This window comes from Cyprinus carpio, chromosome B6, assembly GCF_018340385.1.
Source record: "Cyprinus carpio isolate SPL01 chromosome B6, ASM1834038v1, whole genome shotgun sequence".
Lineage (NCBI taxonomy): Eukaryota > Metazoa > Chordata > Actinopteri > Cypriniformes > Cyprinidae > Cyprinus > Cyprinus carpio.
This window is the reverse complement of record NC_056602.1, coordinates 22,602,122-22,623,641: the sequence shown is the minus strand read 5'-3', so window position 1 is coordinate 22,623,641 and position 21,520 is coordinate 22,602,122. Positions and strand designations below refer to the sequence as shown.

The window sequence follows — 21,520 nt, the reverse complement described above, 5'->3', positions numbered from 1 at the left end:
GGGGCATATAGATAAGGACTTGTTTAAATGTTAAAATATTGTTTCAATTTAGTACTAGACCAGAAATAAGAAACACCATGGACACATACACTGTCCGAAACATTTATTCTGCATATCGAGTAACAAAATACAGAAGCCACAAACAGTGACAAACACATTAGGCTGAGCTGATACATGAAAATGATGAATTACACATTTTACTCTGGATTTGCACAATCACTTGTTTTTCTGCTCTGTCTTCTATGAAAACTTTTCTCAGAAAATATATATTCAGTGTTTACAGAGCCTGCCGTCAGTGCATAAAGAGGAAAACAAAGGCTAAACAGGAGAAAATTATGGTTTTCAGCTGAGGTCAAACTAATGCACACAGAGGTCAAAATGTACGTCTGTATAGTTCCTTTTACATTACTGAGATAATACTACCAGATAAAACTCAGTGAAGCTATATACAATGGGGAGTATATTTAGCAAATGCTTAAAAATAAACATGTGACCATGCCAAAGACAATCAATTAAAACAAACAATAAACAACAAATAACTATGCCATAATGGACATGAGCTACAGCAGGATTTGCAGTTCAAGGACATTTTGATTCCTCTCTCTCCACATGGACAGTAAAAATAAGGTCTGGGTTTTAGGCAGAATACAATAACTGAACATTATATACAGCTATAAGATTGAATACGCAAACAACCATCGAGAGCAAATTGCTTGGCTACCTGTATGAAATATGGCAGGAACATCTTATCACCTGTATAGCAGTTTCACAGTATTACAGCAATATTCATATTGCTTTGTTTGTACTGCACATCAACAGAACATTTGGAAACCCTTAGGCCTCAGCGTATCACACTCAATGAAACCAGATGTATTCTATATAAAATACAGTGCTCTTTAGAATAAGGATATAAGGGCAGATTGAATAAAAAGAGCTACATGATTTCTTGTAAGATTGTACAGCAAAAGAAAAAGAAACATGATTCAGCAGTACAAAACACTGAGTCATATTATATTGATATGATGATAGCATTGACAAAAACATAATGACTTGTACATCAATGAAGTACAGCAGCCGTTTTAGTTGCTGGTTAGCCAATATTATGACACAAAATATTAATATGAATTGTATTTCAGCAGCTGGGCTCTTCTGGATATATGAAATTCTACATTAAAGTCCAACCATTCTTTTGATGCAGAAATATAATATTCTGCTGTGCTAATCGTCCTTTTGTTTGTTTGTGAATTATCTTATTTAATGACTTTAAGATTCATATTTTGAGGCTGTATTTTTATATTTTATGTTCCTTTGCTCTTTGCAATGTGGAAAAAAAGATTTTTAGGTATGCAATAAATACAACTGAAAATATTTGAACCAACTTTTAATGACATGTTTTAAAGTAAATCTAAGAACTTATTTTGTATAATACCCTTAAAAAGATGGTAGCATAGTTTTAATGAGGATTTTTTAAATTGGATTGAATTATGGAAATTAAATCACTGAGTATTACTTCAGAAGTAACAAATAATATTTCTTTAATAAAGCTACTTAAGAAAATACAGATAAAACTACTATGGGACTGGGATTTACATTTTAAAGTCTTCCTAGATTACAGCATTTTGCACAAATGAAAATGTAAAATGGTGATCAAGCTTTTAAACACAATTGGACTTTGCTCCATGTAGCATGTAGGCTCTTCTACTGTATATTTACCACTATATTTGCCCGAATGTAATCAGCCATTCTAATCCTCCTTAGTCTCCCCACTACGCTGCTGGGATGTCAGTATCTCTCCATTACACCGTGTAGGAGCCGAGGCCTCCTGTGTCTGGGCCTCGGGGTGATCCCGGGCGGTGCGGGGAGGCACTGGTGTTACAGCCAGGGGAGCAGGGGTGGTGCTGGGGGTAACAGGTCCTCCTGAGGCTCCCATTGCAGGACTAGAGGCTCCAGAGTCACTCTGATCTGGAGCCCTGAGTCTCTTCATCATGGTGGTCACACGAACAGCTTTCTGGATAACAAATAATAATAATGTTGTAATGTAATACGTTTAACTAAAAATAATGTGTATATATATATTTTTTTTAAACAATTAATAAATGAATACATTTTACTCCACAACTTATTGAAATTTGGCACAAATAAGGTTACAGTAGAAAGTAATGAAAGTTTTGTAATGTTTAAAAAAATGGCTTGAGGCTCCACCCTAGCCGATTTAATATTTAGATTTAACACAGTAAAAACAGTAATACCGTGAAATATTATTACAATTTAAAATAACTTTTTCTACAGTCATCATTCCAGTCTTCAGTGTCAATTAATACTTCAGAAATCATTCTAATATGGTGCTCAAGTAACATTACTTATTATTACGAATGTAGAATTTTTTTATGGAAATCATGATACATTATTTTAGGATCGTTTGATTAACAGAAAATTAATTTCTTTGAAACCTTACCTTCCATTTAGCTTTAGCAAAGTTTTTCTCGATCTGAGCACAAACACCATCTTTGATGTTCTTGTCTGAGGCAGCATTTCCAGATATCCTAAAAAAAAAAAAAGATGCACAGCAGTTTTTAATTAACCTGCAGATAAATTATAAAATGCAGATTCTGTACTAGCAAAGGCTCCTTACCACTCATGATTGATGGCTTCCTGTGCGGTCAGTCTTTGATCCTGATCCACCTCCATTAAACATGCAACTAGGCTTTTTGCTGCAAAGAATTTGTTGAATAGCTGAAATTGTTTTCTGATCAGAATCCCACAGATCCATCTCACACCTACTGTACAGTGATTTGTGTACTGTACCTGAATCTGAGATGTCATCCCAATAGGGTGAGTCAAACTCATAGTCTCCAGACAGAATTTTCCTGAACAGGTTCTTATCATGATTGTCATAATCATCATCTTCTGTCTCATCATAAAAAGGTGGGTTTCCTGACAATCTGTTGAAAATGATAATATGACCAGAGAATTTCCTAGGGCAAGGGGTTAATTAGGACCGTAACACCATATGAACAACAATTGATTTTGAGGAGGGATTAGGAAGAGAAACTGATACAGGAAATACTTCGCACTTACAGAGTAGCAGTGATGATCTAACAAGCAATGTGACAACAGGAAATGGAAAGTACATGTATGCTGAGGAACTCAAGAACGTGTCAGGCAAGTGACTCCAAAACAGACATCTATGGGGTCTACTAATAAAGAAAGATCTGGTTCAAGAGCACAATGAAATGAATATGTTGGACCATCTCACACAATGAATGAAATCTATTAAATAATGACGCATGAACTCACAGGATGTACATGATCACCCCGATGGCCCAGCAGTCCACCGGTCTGCCATATCTCTGTCTGCCAACCACCTCTGGAGCTAAAAAAGAAAGCCTGAATTATGAGTCAATGACAAATATTAAATATAACATAATGCAAAACACTATATTACACTATAGTCTTCTTAGACATGTCATTTTGGGATTCATGTTGGTTTAATACATTTTTTGCAAAACATTTATGATGTAATGACCACAATCTCAAGTGGTGCAACCTTATAGACCTCGAATGCACTTAGTGTACACATATTAATCATTATTTTAAAAAATATTTTACACATTTTTGATAGTAATTTTTTTTAATGTAATTCAGGATGAAGAAAGAGGTGTGTTTTTAAATTCATAATCTGTATTATTTCTATATTGTTATTATCATTATTATATAACTAGTTTTACATCATTGACACTAATATATTATACTTCTATCAGTATATTTATATTAATAACCATAATTCACAATATAGGATGCAGTTACAGCTGAAAGATTTGACACTTTTTCTTACCAAGATACTCTGGTGTGCCACATGGCTCTTTGATAAGACCATTCTCCAGTTTGGCCAGGTGAAAATCGCTGATTACAATTTTGGAGTTCTTCAGACGGTTAAAGTAGACAAGATTTTCCAGCTGACAGAGTGAAAAAATACAGCAGTAAATGCAATCAGTTGTCAAATACTTAACCTTGCAAAGCCTTTATAAGATTTAATTGTATTAAAAAACAAGAGATGCAAGACGTCATTGATAATAGTATGATTGTTAGAATTAATTTTTCTTTGAAATAAATTAACCCTTTAGAGTATCTAATCAACTTCTGTCTCCTGAATTGTTGTAGTCTGAGTCTGAGTCTGAGGTTGCATTCTGGTGCAATACAATGTGAAGACCATTAGATGGTAGTAAAGCCCAAAGTCACCTTTAGGTTTCTGTGAACGATGTGAAGAGAGTGCAGGTAAGCCACAGCCTCAAGCACCTGCCGGATCACATTGCTGGTGTCACGTTCTGAGTAGTAGCCCTGGTCTAAGATCCAGTCGAACACCTCCCTTCCTGTGGCCCTGAAGTAAAAAACATGAAAAACGGCCAAGAAAATATTCATGTGAGTGTCAAAATTGTCCTTGTAATATAATGACTGTACAAAAATCTTTTTAGTTTATAGAAAGAAATGATCAAGAAGCAAATGCAAATGCATCTTTACGTAAAAAATAGTTAATCAAAAAATGAAAATTCTGTCAACGTTTAAACCATTTGCTGCTTAAAAACCCATATAGTTACTGAATTATTTAATTTACATTTTTGTTTGCTTAATCTGTTAACTGGACTTCTCTTATATTAACAGGATAAAGATACAGAAGAATAGAAAATATTGCCTCCACTACAACCGAATCTCAATAAATAAATAAATAAATAATCCATTTTATTATAGGCAAAAACGTATTCTATATTCCACATCCCTATCCATCTTGAAGAAAAAAAGTAACAACTAAGGGTGTGTAAATAATAACAGGATCTTTATTTTGATTCCATTTTAAATCTTAACACAATAAATGCAAAAAGTATCCATTCACACTCTTGTACTTTCGTATTCACTCTCACATACGAAAATCTCAAAGCACTTACAGCTCCAAAAAGAGGAAGTACTCTTTTCTCGTCTCAAAGACATCTACCAGCTGGAGGATGTTATGATGCTTCACCCTGCAGGGAGAGAAAGAGAGAAAGCAAGACTGTGACACTGTAAAAGGAAGCAGAGTAGAAAGTGAAAAGAAATCATGACTATTTGCAAAAATAAAATCATTTGCATGGTAAAGAGTCGACTGCATTCTGCTACTCTTGTTAAACAAATTTCAACACTGAGCACCATCTGCAAGCACCTTTCTTTGCTAAAATGTGGATCGTATAAATAACCTGCAAGGAAAACGTACATTTTCAAGATGAGGATCTCGTTTTTGGCTGCTTTTCGTACTTTTCTTCCATCTTTCTTCAGGAACTTTTTACAGGTGTACATTTTCAGTGTGTTCTTGTCCTTTGCCCTGAAGATTTCACAAAACTCCTCCCTGTTAATGAAGTCGATAAAAACACATATACAGTGCTGTTGAGTCAACATTGAAAATCTGGGATTTAGAATCTAATTTTTTAAAAAAAGTATATATTAAAATGAGAACATTTAGGAGCACATATTTTGCACAAAAAGATTACTATAAACAAGAGCAAAACAAAAGGTAGCCATAACCATAGATTGGTACTTACGATTTCACTACCTGTCCCAGGTCATACTTATCGGTGACCTCTGAAGGACTGTTGTAGTCCTTCTTCTCTCCCAGAGTCAAACAGCCAAATGGCATGGCTGCTCCTACCCTACAAAGCAAACACAAAAAAAGATATTTAATGGTCCTTCAAAAGTCATGTTATGGAAATAGATGATGGACACTTCAAACCATGACATTGGTTTAAAAGGAGAGGAGAGGGGTGCTATTACTTCTCTAAGCAACTGAACTTATGATTTTTGTTTGGTTGCTGACAGATTTATATATTAACGGAGGGACCCAAGCTATATCTAGGGACCAGAATAAAATTTGTGCCAGCAATAAAAAAACATCCAAAATACTCTAGCAACCATTCTAAATACCATAGCACCGTAATGATGAGTTTTACATGGGCATATATATGTGTGTGTGTGTGTGTGTGTGTGTGTGTGTGTGTGTGTGTGTGTGTGTGTGTGTGTGTGTGTGTGTGTGTGCATATTATACACACTGAATGAATCTGCACTTTGGTACTTTTTAAATTATACCAGACATGATATATAATACACTTCAAATAAACCATTTGTTGTATGTAAGATGTATTTTAATTTTAAAATAAATGTAACATTCATTAAGCAAGGATGCCTTTCATACTGATACAAAAAAATATTAAATGCTGTTCTTTTGAAAAAAAAATCATCATGGTTTCCACAAACATATTAAGCTGCAGCTCTGAAGCATCATGTAAACCTTAAGACTGGAGTAATAGCTGCTGAAAATTCAGCTTTGCCTTTACAGGAATAAATAAATTTTTTAAATATATTTAAATAGAATAGTTATTTTAAAGTGAAATAATGTTTCACAATATTACTGCATTTACTGTGTTTTTGATCAAATAAATACAGCCTTGGTGACCTTAAGAGACTTCGACCACAAACTTTTTAACAGTATATAAAAATACACAGCAGTACAAGCAAAAACATTGAACTAAGCCACAGTCACAGCAATTATAATGTAGAGACAAAAATTACCAAGCAAATTATCAGCCTCTCAATTTACAATATCATTGATGACTAGAGAATTTTTGAATGCACATTTTAATTGTGTATGTTTTGAAAGGCCACCGACGTGCGTGTTCATGATGGTGTGAATTTAATAAATTATGAAGAGAGTTTTTGCTGTGAAGCCTTGAGATGCCGCTCCACATTCATTCATTGACAATTAAAATGCATGCAGTTGTTTCTTTCTTTCTTCCATTGAGCTGCGAGTGAGCTCGGCGACCCTGTGCTTTTCTCTCCGTCTAAGCCAGAACTCAAAGAGGAGGAATAAATTCTCATTTATCTGAGAGCGAGAAAAAGTGAGCGAAAAAGAGGGGGAGAGAGAGATTTGGCAGACAGCACTCTCATAACCACACATGAGTAATGCCTACAATTTATTCCAAAAGTGACAATTTCCACTTGTGGCAGGAAGTAGCTCTGAAAAATTCAGATTCTTTGAACATGCAGTAATCATGCTTATTTATGACAGATCTGAGAGCAAGCAAAAGGAAAATACCAGAGGGACATCAGATAGATAAATGACACTAATCTCGAATTAATTGCATTAGGATAACGAATGATAAGAGTGATTTTGGGTCCTATCAAAATAAAACATTTCAGGGGACTGTCTCCCTAAAAATAAAAATGTCTGTCATCATTTACTCACCCTCATATCTTTCCAAACCTGAATGAGGGTATTTCTACTGTGGAACACAAACAGTGCATACATAATTATTAGGCACGTCGATATTCTGATTATATTTTTTTTTCCAAGCACATTTTACCAATTCCAAACCACGTCAATCTTAATAACTACTATACATTTTGTATTTAATAATTTATAAGTGATATATAATTGTCCATGAAGGCTGGAAGTGAAAAACTCCTTATATTCAGGTGTGCAGAATTATTAGGCACATTTTCTTTTACAGATAAAATGAGCCAAAAAAGAGATTTAACTAAATCCCAATGAGAAATATTAAAAACTAATGCAATACAGAAATTGCAAAAGTTAAGACATGACCATAGGACAGCAAAATACTAGGGTCAGCGGGGTTAGACAAAAAATATATTAGTTTAGATATGAATGTAGGACAGCAAAATACTAGGGTCAGCGGGGTTAGCATTTTCCAAAAAATCCTAGGTCTCCAGCACCACCATTTTCCAGAATGGATGTATGTATGTGTGTGTGTGTGTGTGTGTGTGTGTGTGTGTGTGTGTGTGTGTGTGTGTGTGTGTATATATATATATATATATATATATCTATATATATATATTTTTTTTTTTTTTTTTTTTTTTTTTTTTTTTTTTTTTTTTTTATTATTCTTTTTTTTTTTAGATTATGAATGACAATGGGGTCTAATGTTGTTTTGGACCCCATTGACTTTCATTATACATACAAAAATAATTGAAAGTTTTAAGGTTTTAGAAATTTTTCATAATTGTTTCTTGTATTTTTGTATTGTTTTAAGATTTTGATAATGTGATTACTTTATTTTTTTTTTTTTTCTTTTATTTTTTTTATTTTTTTAGATTTTTATATTACTTAGTTACACAAGATTGGTTCAGTCAGTTCCAAAAAGAAATACAAAATCTGTGCAAACAGTAAACTTCTTGAAAAAAAAATGGTGATTTAGTAATAATATAGCATAATGAAAGATTTATAAGCAATCTTTAAGGCCTGCCAGTTTTTGGCCTACAGTAGAACACCAAGTTAGGTAAAGGATTTTCAGCACAGCACAAGGGTTAAAAATATCTTCTGTATTCCAGAAAAAAAGTCATACAAGTTTGACATGAGGGTGAGTAAATGATGACGATTTTCATTTTTGGGTAAATAATGTCTGTAAGACAAAACGAGGCTGTGACCCATTTTATCTGCAATATGATATATGTCTGAGTAAAACTTTCAACCAAGTTAGATTTTTAAGAACAACTGACAAGATAACTTTTTTCTTTTTGATCTGGTACCAAGACAGTTGCTCTTTCAGTTGTAGTTGATTTTAGACAAAAAATTAATATCATTTGGCCATCAAAAACATGTATTATTTTTTTATATAAGCACTAGAAAGCTTGATAGCTTAGCATTTCCCCTTTTTGTTAGTACTTGCTTTAATGTGCACTTGTTTTGGAGGTTTCCTAGGGGGTATTCATTGGGTAATAAACCCTACAGGGTTTAACATTAAAAATAACTAGAGAACTAGTAAAGCAAACAAAGAAGAACAAAGTGTTAAAATCTAAATGCACTACACGCAGAGCCTAAAATCCTGCAGACCCCTACCAGCGCTAAATTCCCCTTATGCAGCACATCATTTGACACACCGTTAGTTTAATCTTCTCAGAAGAGCCTATAGACTCTCAAAACTGTTGCCAATTCTTCTAAAAATGTTGCTTTACTGTTTTGAGAGCTGGGAGGACAGCCATTATCTATCGCAGTACAACGCACTGAAACAAACGACAAAAAGGCCCCACACAAACAAGCAATTACACATCAGGCTGGCAGTACAATTGCACCGCTACTCAGGTCTGACCCAACAATTTGCCAAACACCATGACAGTCCTCAATCACACTGAAGCTCGACCGGATAATGTGACAAGAGTTTTGTCTCTAAGGCTTTGGGCTTTCAACATTAACAAAGAACCAAGACAAAAACCAGCACAATAGTTCACATGCACTGCACGCCTCTGATCTCTGCCGGGCTTGAACTTACTCTGAAACTCTTTGTTTGATGTTACAGTACAAAAACATCCTATTTTCTCTCCTCCACTTTCCCAGAATAGACCAGCAAAGGCAGGAGAGCAGACTGATGCATCATTACCACCCAGTGCCAGAGTATCGAGCAAAAAAGGCCATTCCTGATATCCACAGTAAAGGAGGCATTACATAAATTACAGGTTGAGCGAGAGGCTGTTTGCTTTGCCCGTCACAGGAGCACCAAGGTCTCTAATTAATCTCCCCTTGGCCTCTATGATTGCAGGAGACACTGGCTTTGCAAGGCCAATAGATGCATGGTAATGAGGGGAGAGAAGCCTTTAAAGACAGTTTGGAGAAGAGATGTTTAAAACACTAAATTGGGAATGTGTAGTGTGCATGCTACCATTTTGATTAACTCTATTTGCCTGTGGCAAGCTTTTTATTTATTTTTATTGATTTCACTTTGTTAGTATTTTTTTAACCAGGTATTACCATTCCAATTTTGATTTTAAAACCATGTTTCATCTAAAAATATCAATAAACCTTAGTTAGGGTAGCGCCATATCAATTTTTGACATGAATGAAAACGAGTCTGAGGGACGGAACGAGATGAGTTATGTAAGCACAGTGCATTTAATGGGTGGTACTGTTGTTTAACAACATACCAATTGTTCAGCTGACAGTATTTCTATAATAAAAAAAATAAAATTAAAAAACTTTCTGTAGACAAAAGTTGTGAGTTGCTAAAAATTACATTATCCAGGACCTTTATACAGTTTGTGCCACTGAAGATTGTATGTCCCTCACAGACTCATTTTAATCGCTGTGCTTATAAACACTAGGCATTATATGGAGGTAAGACGAAAAGAAAACGCCATCAAATTTTTTTCGAAGACAGTCAGGTCCCTTCAGAGATACACAGATACCCCCACTCCCAATTCAATATTTTCAGTTTTCTTCCAATATTGCACACATAATGAACAGTGAGCTTTGCATTGTCTTGTACAGTATTTTCTCATCTTCAGCATGTCCCGTTTCTGGCCTCTGTGAATGTCCTGCTTACAGACTTCATAATATTTCCACACAAATTACATCTTTGGAAAAGATTGTAATGCATTTTGTGTGCAAGTCCGGAAAAGAGATCAGCTGAAATAAAATAAAAAACAGGTTGCCAATCACAGCTCTAAATGTTGGTTCAAAAATTCAATATGGCATCTAACCTGACTAAAGTCTGTTTCACTAAAATAAATATATGATCAGAAGCTCGATTACATAAATTCAGCACATTCCTGTGTCAACACATTGCAAAAAAGCACCAAGAGGAATATTTATTTTATTAGGAAGGGTCTTATCACATCTGAGGTACATGCAAAACTGCAATCATTGCAAGTAATAAAACTGAATGGAGTCCATTAGGTAACACAATAAACATATAAAATAATCATTTGGACAATACTGTCTCAGTGGCAGCTGCACTTGTTCTTTGGCAGCAGAAGTCAGGAAAAGGGCAGATGCGAGTACACCAGGGAAATTCTTTCCCTTTTTTAAGCACATTTCTGGTGAGCAAATTTGTAAATGAAAAACTCCTCTAAACATTTCTAGCTGAAGAGTTACTCAAGCTTCCATCAGCAGGGAGATAACACATTTAGACGCTCATCTAAATCTTCTGAGGATTGTAGGGCCATCTCTGCTTCTTACATTTGGTCTTTAGAAAGCAATAGACAAAATATAACCCCTTTACCTTGTTTCTGATAAATTATGCAATCCAGCTTCAGTATTTGTGTGCACGCATGTGTCTCCTCACCATGGAAGCTGTCTGTGCTCTGCAAAGCTGAACATTCAGGTTGAAGCCTTGGGCATTGTTTGGCTCTCTCTCTGCAGAGCTGCCAGCCGTGTCTACATTTGCTGTCACTCAGCCTTTTCTATAAGACATTTTGCAAAGCTATATAGTGTTCCTAACTAACGCAGCCTACTGAGCTTAACATCAAATAAGATTTTGGAAGGGTTCCATGACCAGCACTGTTCAAACAAATAATGATGTTTGGATTCATTCGTGTAATGGCATGAGTTTACCTTGACTGAATAACTGTACTATGGTTTTACCATTAAGCTGAAAGCACTCATCAGAAAGATAATACAGAGATGAAATCTGCCCAATGAGTTGAAAGAGAGCAAATTAAGGCTTTTGTCTCATGACCCTATTTCCCTTGAGAAAAAGAACAACAATATCTCAAACTGTGCTCAGATTTGCCAAAAACATCAAAGTTAGAGATTCTAGAAATACAATACTTTGCTATTCAGCATTATATCATTTTGTTTCTACTTTAAACATCTAAAAAAAGCAATAGACAAAATATAACCCCTTAAAAAAGAAACCCTAAAAAAAAAAAAAAAAAAAACTAAGCAAACATAACTAAGAACTCAATTAAGTCTCTTAAACTATAAGTGCAACATTTCAGCAATAAAATATCCTCTGAGCACTTTAAATAAAATATATTACTAAACATACATAAAATGACAAGGAAAAGCAAAAGAAATTTAAAAACAGACAGGTTTGCATGTGGGAACAATGAGATAGATGTTAATGTCTTACAATAACCCTGTTACAATTTGTCCTTTAATTCCATTATGTGCCTGTCTATGTTCAATTAGCAAAGTGCCATTTGAGCATTTACACTAAATTGGCCATCAAGCCTCCATCGGCCATCAAGTGTTTTTATTCTCCTCTTAGCTAAAAAACATGCTCTCTTGCAGCAATCAAAAAAATAAAGAGACATATCATCAATTAGCTGTGAGTCAACAAACAGAGGCAGACATTATTTATCAAAACACATTCATATGGATGAATTTATTTTTAGAAATGGGTACTTAGTAATCTAATTGATGGTGCATCATGTTGTTGTGTCTCTCATTTGGCACAATCATAGCATTAGGCTGTGTGTTGTGAATGTACTCTGGCCATGAAAGCTTAGGCTTGATTAAAAACAAGGGAATTGTACCCAATCATACGACAAAAGATGATTGTGCATAATCATGGACATTATAAACACTTTTTTACATAGGTCTCTGGAATACCTGATTCTGATTGGACAATCATGGCACTCAGCACGCAGATATTTTGGCATCATCTTGTATCGACTGTAGTGAAAAGGTCTTTTTCTGAGGAGATTTTCTTTCAGATTGTAATTTACAGTGTAATTGATTGCATTTTTGCTTTGGTGGAAAATTTAATATAATATACAGTTAAATTTATATATATATATATATATATATATATATATATATATATATATATATATATATATATATATATATATATATATATATATAGATAATTCAATATTACATGTTCAGGTATATATTTATTGGTGAGTAATAAGTGGGATAATGTACAGTCAGCCCTTTCCACACTATTGCAACAACACAACTAAATATGTATTAAACTTCAAGGCCAAATTTGTCGTTTACATCCAGATGCCTCAATAAAGATAAATCTGCAACCTAAATGCAGCTTCTGAGTCTAAAAGAAAATTATTGATTACACCCATCTACGTAAATGGCCTAGAAACTTTTTCCTAAACAAAGAAATCTTCAGTCTTTTAACTTCAATTTTTCAAATGTGCATGAAAAATAAAAACCTTTTTAATAAAGACAGAAAGTCCGATGTAGGATTACTAATGCTCTTGCTGTTCTTTTCAGAGTCCAGTTGTTAAACTGACCTTCCAGGGCTATGAACTAATGATGGACATTAGAAGAAGACCTGAGACTTCAAGCTTACAATCTTCACGAGATATTACACTCAATTGTTGTAATATATTAAATAAATACCCCACAGATTTACATAAATCAGGAAGTGGAATGAAATGTACATAAACCCTATATGACCCCAGCTAATCTACATTCAAAGCACAGAACTCATTTACTTCTATTTTCAACACAGCAAAAGCACTTTTATCTAGTGTTATTTACCACATTATCCACAATATTTTTCACAATGATATTGTGGTGTGAAATATAGTTGGATTTATGATGTGTAGTGAAAGTAATGCAAGCTATTCATATAATATGACTCAAATGAGAAAAAGCATTTGCATTAGTGTCTGAATATGTAAAAGGCTATTCTTTTCAGATTTTTTAATAAGAACATCTCAGTCTTTTTTGTCCATTTCTGAGAGCATGTCGAAATGATTTTTTAAAAAGTAATACATTAAACATTTGGACTGTTTGAAAAGGAAAGGAAAAATAACCTCTCTTTACAGACACAAAGCCAGGTTTAATTCATGTCTTTGAGCTGTCACTCCTCAACAGTTAACCATCAGTCCAGTGAGATGGAAACTTTTACTTCTAAGAAAATGAGTTATTGCACTTCATTTTCATTTATTACTTTTTCTATGAAGACTTTTAATTCTCAAAGTGAACCTGCTAAAAATGCAGTCTTGTGTCTGCCATGACAACACGTCAGTTTATCTGAGCAAATTTTTGATTCTGATCCAAAGCAAAACATTTGTGTGCTTACAATATCAACATAATATCAATCAAAATATGAATGGTAACTTGCTTGTTAATTTACTGTAGGAAAATCAGGAAATAAATAAATAAAACAACACACACAGTTACTTTTTTCATATATTATAATTATATGATTAACTTTTAAACTAAACCAGCTTAACTGCAACATATATTGAAAGCTGTTTCATTTTATCTACAGCAGCTTTCACATCTCGATAAAAAACTTCTCCCATGTTCCAAGAAAAAAATATATCAAGCAACCCGAAGGTAAGTAAATGATGTTTAAAGCAAATAATTTGAGGAAAGTACGACTTAACTTACCAAAAGTGAATCCCTTTTCTGCCGAGTACACTGTTAACAAAACCTACAGTAATTATCAAACAAAAATACTGTCAAAAACATGTCATATCTCACATTCCACTATTAATTAATGCAATACACCAGATTTCTAGAGATAGAGGTCTGTAGATGGCCATCACAGGCCTAACAGACAGCAGGATTTATAGGTCCTTCAAAGGGTGAATCTTATCAAGCTGTGGTAAAACAGTAGGTGCCAGATGGCTTAGTACAGCACCAAGACGCACGCACACACACACACACACACACACACACGAAAGCAGGATTTATAGGTCATACACACACACACACACACACAAACTCCCTCTGATGTTACACCAAGGAGAATTCTGACACAAATCTTAATGCTGGAACTCACTACACAATAATTAAACACATTTCATCCACATTAAACCTGTACTTTTGTAGTGTACTGGTCATATGGAATATGCAGGAAGATAAGAGGGCAGTGCATCTTATCTTACCTGTCTAGAATACCTCCACAATGCCACAAGCTGGTGCAGTCAGAACCTTCCCAAAAAGACTTGCGTTGTGTCTCAGAGGAATGGCTAATTGGAAGAATTATGCGTGTGTTAAGAACCCTGGATTGCCTTCACACCCAGTTGGTTAATCTGTCCTTTCTGTTCCTTATGTTGTTTGTTGCCTTAGTTACAGTCATACATAAATGCAGTGGTACAGTACAATGCGGCTGGCTGCTTTAGAGTACAGCCAGCAGTTGTTGGGCTGGTGGTTTCAAGAGGAGGGCAGCTGGTCATTGCGCAGCACTGCACAACACAAGTAAACAATTCAACCTTTCTAAGGTATTCTTGGAATATGACTAAAACTTCCAGACTCCAGATTCCTGACTTTTGAGAGTGGGTGAGAAATCCCACTGTACTATTCTGCTGTGAAAAAGCAAAATGACCAAAATGAAGTTTCTTAGATTATGATCTGCCCTGTGACAAATGGGTTTAGCTCAACTGTGCTCAGATTCAGAGAAAACAGAGTGTGGAAACTCAAATCAATACAATCAAATCAGTGCAAAGAATCAATCAATCAATCATAAAATGATTATTCTACAGGAATTGTCTGAATCATGAAAAATTATCTCTACAGGTAGCTGAAGTTGGAAAATAAGAGGGCTTTGCATTGTCAGTAATAAAAGAAAGTTATTTGTTTTTTAGTAAGTTCTGTGCATCCCATAATTCTCCGAAAATGTTCTTCACAGACATGAGAGAAATGGGATATGCCACGGCACTGAACAAAGAGAACTGCTCAGCTAACTTCATTTCCTGGCTGTTCTGGGCATGCTTCCACCGAAAAACATTGAGGGTGGATCACTTAACAACAAGCACCCGCCTCATGATAACACTGTTTCCCAGGCAACAAAAAAGGAGGGAAAAGCAATAGCTTCTGGATTCCCTCAGACTATAAAAGCAAAGATGTTGCTCTGTTTTATTCAATGGCTGCTTTTTAAGTATTAGCTTGCAGTGAGAGAATCACAACACTTCTCAAGAGAAGTCTAAAATTCTCCAGCTCTAACTTGGAAGTCTTACATCAGACTGCTCTCTTGCTGAGTTAGAGCTAGTTTTGGGAATCTGTGATGGGTATATTAGCAGCAAGCAATAACTCCTGAATGCTGGTAATATGATAAAACATCTCCCTCTGAGCTTTCCACATGCGACATCAGGCTTCCATATTATCACTGCTAACCCAAACTATGTTTTCAAACTATAAATCTAAATCTAAAAAAGAGACAATTAAAGCCAAAACTCTAATTAAAAAACAATATAAGACCTGTTTTACAAAGACAGAGACTCAATTTTCTCGACTGGATGAAGACCAACACTACATAAAAAAGAAAGATATTATGATAAATGAAATCCTACTGAACATCTAATTAAACTGCACTCAAGCTAATGTTAATACTAAAAATAAATGGACTTTCTAAGAGAACTATTATCTACTGTTACTGGAAGTATTACGCAGATATGGTGCTTTAATGTCCCTTGAACTTGTGTGAAACTATTGACTCAAATACACTGACCGGAGCTGACCAGAGCCCAGCTCCATTAGACCTGCATGGACTAATGCATCCACAGATGATGATGGAAATGTTGACTACATGAAATGCGTGGGTGGGTGAAATATTAATTAATATCTTCATTTTACATTCTATCTGACATTGGACAGATAGTCACTCTCTGAAGAGTTACTGTCCTTAACCAAGGAAATGAAAGTTATTTTTTTATCTATGCAGTTATTTTTCATACAAAATAGAATGTAAATGTAAAATTGACAGTCCAACAGTTTCAACACATTTGCACCAGTTGATTGCATCTCATATTCATGGTAAATAAAGTTATCAGTTTCTAAATAAGTGTCTTTTTTGTCAGGAGACAGGACAGATTGAGACACTCCAGGGGCATGAATCTAGGTCATGAGGGCATGTGTCGTGTGTGATGCTTTTTTTAAACAAGGTCCCCCATAAAACTCAGAAACTGTAGATTCAGTCCTATTATTTGTCTTTTGTAAATTTTACTCCAAGCTCTCTGTATTTGTCTCTTTTTCTCATTCACACACAGACACAGTGATATTAAACATTTTAGAGCTTTTTATTAGAATAAGGTTATAATCACTATATATTTACTTATTTTAAAATTCTTAATTTGGTTAATTTAAATGATTTTCCAGGCCTAGAAATTAAAATCCTCTGACACTTCCTGGTGTTTCATGGCCACGGGGACCTTGTTAAAATGTCAGAATTAATGAATTATTTTCTGTTTTCCACAAAATTGCACATAAACGGTGTTTATTGTGTACGTGTATGTTGTTTTTTTTTTTTAATTCTTTTATTATTTTCTGTTCTGCATTTTATTTGATCAAATATTGTGGAAAAATTATTACAATTCTCCTTACTAAATCATTCTAATATGCTAATTTTGATGCTCAAGAAACATTTCTTATTATAATGAATGAATAAAACAGTTGCTGTTTAATATTATTGTGAAAACTCTATATTTCATTTTTTTCAGGATTCTTTGATGAATAGAACGTTCAAAAGAACAGCATTTATTTGAAATAGAAATCTTTTGTAACATTCCAAATGCCTTCTTGTCACTTTTGATCAACTTAATGGGTTAGTTCACCCAAAAATGAAAATTAGGCTGCGTTTTACTCATCCCCGAGGCATTACTAGGTGTATTTGACTTTCTTCTTTCAGACGAATCCAGTCGGAGTTATATTAAAAATTGTCTTTGATCTTTCAAGCGCTATCATTGCAGTCAGGGGGTGTTGCATTGTTTCAGTCCAAAAGACGTGAAGTAAAAAGCACCCTTCCATAAAAAAGTGTCTCACATGGCTCTGGGGGGTGAACAAAGGTTTCCTGTGGCCAATCGATGCTAAACTATGTTTTCAAACTATAAATCTAAACCTAAAAAAGAGACGCAATTAAAGCCAAAACTCTAATTAAAAACCAATATAAGTGTCTCACATGGCTCTGGGGGGTGAACAAAGGCTTCCTGTAGCGAATCGATGCATTTTTGTAAGAAAAATATCCATATTTAAAACATAATAATCACTTGAATCTAGCTTGCGTTCACTGTTGTAAATGAAGCAGTTCCGGGGGAATTACTTATGAAGTCAGCTATGGGCATACGCCGCTCAGAAGTGACGCACAAGGAAACGCAGCGGAGAGATCAAAACAAAACAACGGTCACTTATTAGAAGTACAAAACAAGGATTTGTAAAGAAGAATGTCGGAGGATTTCGATTTAAGCCAAGAGGAGACTGGTTTTCCTTTGCTAAAGTAAGGAAACTTTGCTTCTTTTGATCCTGTAAACAAATGTTGGTTTTCATGAGACTCACCGGCACATGCGCAATGCCGACTTCCATACGTCATGCTCCACGGAACTGCTTCCGTGTACAACTGTTGGGGCAAACTGTATTAAAGTGATTATTACATTTTGAATATGGATATTTTTCTTACAAAAATGCATCGAGTCGCTACAGGAGGCCTTTGTTCACCCCCCGGAGCTGTGTGAGACACTTTTTTTATGGAAGGGCACTTTTTATTTCACTTCTTTTAGACTGAAGTAATGCAACACCCACTGACTGCAATGATAAGAGCTTGAAAGATCAAAGACAACTTTTAATATAAGTCCGACTGGATTCGTCTGAAAGAAGAAAGTCATATACAGCTAAGATGCCTTGGGCGTGAGTAAAACGCAGCCTAATTTTAATTTTTGGGTAAACTAACCCTTTAATGAATCCTTATTACGTAAATAACTTGCGTAATTTAGTAAATTAAAAAACATATTAATTTCTTCTGAACTCAAATCTTATTGAACTTTTAAATAGTAGTTTATATATATATCATATATATATATATATATATATATATATATATATATAATATATATATATAAACACTCAGAAATGGCCAAAACTCTGACACTAATATTTCCACAACAGGCAACTAAGTAGTGGAAAAGAGCATACCGACTTAGACCTCTTAACAGCTAATCACTAGATTATAATTGGTTCCATTTTATTTTTGGCAGCCTCCATCTAAACCACAACTGTTCAACAGGTTGTTGAGCAAAAATAGAAAGATCAGGCTAGATATGACACCTCCAACTACTGTGGCCAGTGGTCAGCCATTATACGAGTGTATTGTTTTGATTTAGTTTTGGGAAATATGCAGTGGGGAGGGGGGTGCTCTTGTTAATCACCTCTGGTGCAGTGCGGGTGTTGGCTGGGGGTGGAGGTGGGCCAGGTGTTATGTTATATAAAGGGATGACAGGCCCTGCTAAGAGCTCTGGAGAACAGAATGGTGTTTTGAACAGAGGTGGTGGGTGGTGTTTTAGCCCGTGGGTTGAATTCACACACACATACTGTACAGACACTGACACAGTGTCCGGGCTTCTTTGTGCTCATCTTCAATGGGAACCACAGAGAGAAGGTCAGTTTTGCTATATTCTGTCTACTGATGCCATAACATCATCATCATTTGTAAAAAAGTAGATGAACTCCTTTAAACACTATGGGGTGGTAATTAAAATTAAATTAAAAGGTGGACACAGAATACAAACTGACCACTTTTTACAACAAAAACTTACAATTTTCCTCTTTCATATGTAAAAAAAAAAAACATTGAATGTAACAACTAAAAAATGGAATCTGTTGTTATACACTAGCGCAACAATCATTGACTGTTACATAAGAAATAATGGCCTTTCAAACAATACTGTGACCACTAAATTACAGGTTTAGAGCATTTAAAGGAAAATTCTAGGTTAAATACAAGTTAAGCTCCATTACCACAAGAAAAAAAAACCTTGATAAACATAAAAATGTTTAAACATTCATCAAACGTTGGAAATCTATTGGAAAAGTGCAAATTGTTATAGCAAACACACATATGTGTGTATATAGATAGACTTTTACACACACACACACACACACAATATATATATATATATACATATATATATATATAGCAGCACCCCCCCCCCCACTGCATAGATAGATATACTTTTACACACACACACACAATATATATATAATATATATATATATATATATATATATATATATATATATATATATATATATATATATATATATACACTGTACTGTGTGTGTGTGTGTGTGTGTGTGTGTGTGTGTGTGTAAAGTCTATCTATCTATGCAGTGGGGGGGTGCTATATACATGTTAAAAAAAATGATCAAGCCTGACCTGATGGGGAGGGTTCTAACACCTTCCACTGTATGTTCCATTTCCTCACAATTTTTTTATTTATTTTTTATTAATGTTTTTAGAGTTGCTAGACTATATATTTGGAATGTATAGCTTGTACCAGCAGCACTCTTTGTATCAGACACTAATTTACACAATTTAGGTATATATAGTACATTTCTAAACCACTTAAATCTGAAGAACATTTATATGGCATTATTATATCAATGTTTTAGTTATCCAGAACAAACCCCACTCAGTTACAGATGCTGAAACAAAAACCTTAAAATGTCATTATGTGCAGTTTTGGGCTACAGGTGGTATATGATGTCACACACTGCAAATAAAAAAAAAGAAAAAGAAACACATGTTTATTACTAGCAATGATTTACCTTTTTTTAATAAATGACACGCATATTGTTGACCACTACCACACATAATTCAACAATGCACATTTGTCGTCAAATAAAAAGGACAGTTCAACTCAGAGTCCACTGCACTTATAACTTCTAATTAACATTCAAGAAAGCAAAAGATGAACTGACGAATTACAGAATGTGCCTGAAAAAGAAAGGTTTTGCTGTCAAGAAATAACGAACGACAGAAACTGCAGTGTCCACTTGCACGCAGCAGACGCAGTGATTTGGGTTTGTTGTAAACATATTTGACCTGCTTTTTTACACTTAACTGACAAATTTCACCCGATGGAAGTGCAAGCCTGCAATAGCTACATATGTAAATACAAACATGACTGGCGCGGAACCTCTTAAAGTTGTGAAAAGAGTCTGTGCTACCCGCTATTTTTAGTTACAGGTAAGGTCACCGGTGAATTTTCTAAAGAAATTTGAAGAAAAAAAAATGTTAGCGCAGTCTGTTAAACAAAACTAACACATTCTATTACGAAAGCGTTCGGTAAAGTCCTTAAGGAAAACAAATAGCCTATACGCATTCATCGACAACAGTTAATGTAAACACAAAGACTTACCGGATAATTTGAACGTTTTCAGAGAAATAGGCGTTGTCGACTGTTCTCGTTCGCTTCCCTCTGAGCGTCTTCTCCAGATGTTTGAGGTCGCGGTAATTTTGGCCAATATTCCGCGTGCCACGTTCTATTCGCGCGCTCTGCTGCCAACCCAGAAACCTGCACTTGGAGCGCACGCTCGCTTGCGCTCTTTTTCTTTTGCTCTCTCTCTCTCTTTCTGTCAGGTAGATGTGCAGTATAGTTTTACTCCTGCAGCTCAAAACTGCGCTATGATGCTCAGCCAGGTTTTACACTATGATATAGTCTGGTGATAGAACAGTGTCTGGAAATACATGTCTCTAATCTTTTTGTATCAAATTAATGAAAAGTTTTACGTTTCTCATTGACATTTATGACCAGTTGTGAGACGTGTGTTCTTATAACAGTAAGATGGTGAAAACAGTTGGGGGTTAAATGATAAGAGGAAAGAACCTCCCAATAAATGGGTCATTCATGTTATACAGTACATTTTCACATCCCTGTTATATATGTTTTAATATTTTGGATGAAATAATTACACATTTAAAGATTAAAAAAACATAATATTGTCTAAAAAAGCATACATTTTAAATTAGTTTACTTCTTTGGTTGGAGTGGACAAAAAAAAAAGTCCCAATCTGCATGC

At 34.8% G+C, this 21,520-nt stretch overlaps 1 protein-coding gene across 2 annotated transcripts; it reads right to left on the bottom strand.

The window, feature by feature from the left end:
* Window positions 1-88: 88 nt before the first annotated feature.
* camkva (CaM kinase-like vesicle-associated a) lies at window positions 89-21,110 on the bottom strand. 2 transcript variants are annotated; one of them, XM_042726327.1, is made up of 12 exons: window positions 14,620-15,156; window positions 14,120-14,162; window positions 5,568-5,675; window positions 5,243-5,374; window positions 4,941-5,015; window positions 4,240-4,378; window positions 3,836-3,956; window positions 3,298-3,373; window positions 2,806-2,942; window positions 2,633-2,711; window positions 2,456-2,543; window positions 89-2,008 (listed from the first exon to the last, which is right to left on the bottom strand). In XM_042726327.1, the coding sequence occupies exons 3-12, from the start codon at window positions 5,660-5,662 to the stop codon at window positions 1,745-1,747; spliced, it is 1,206 nt and encodes a 401-aa protein (XP_042582261.1). In that variant the 5' UTR covers window positions 5,663-5,675; window positions 14,120-14,162; window positions 14,620-15,156; the 3' UTR covers window positions 89-1,744. The 2 variants fall into 2 exon arrangements, with proteins under 2 accessions (XP_042582261.1, XP_018936250.1); XM_019080705.2 differs by lacking the exons at window positions 14,120-14,162; window positions 14,620-15,156 and adding an exon at window positions 20,860-21,110.
* Between the last annotated feature and the right edge of the window lie 410 nt (window positions 21,111-21,520).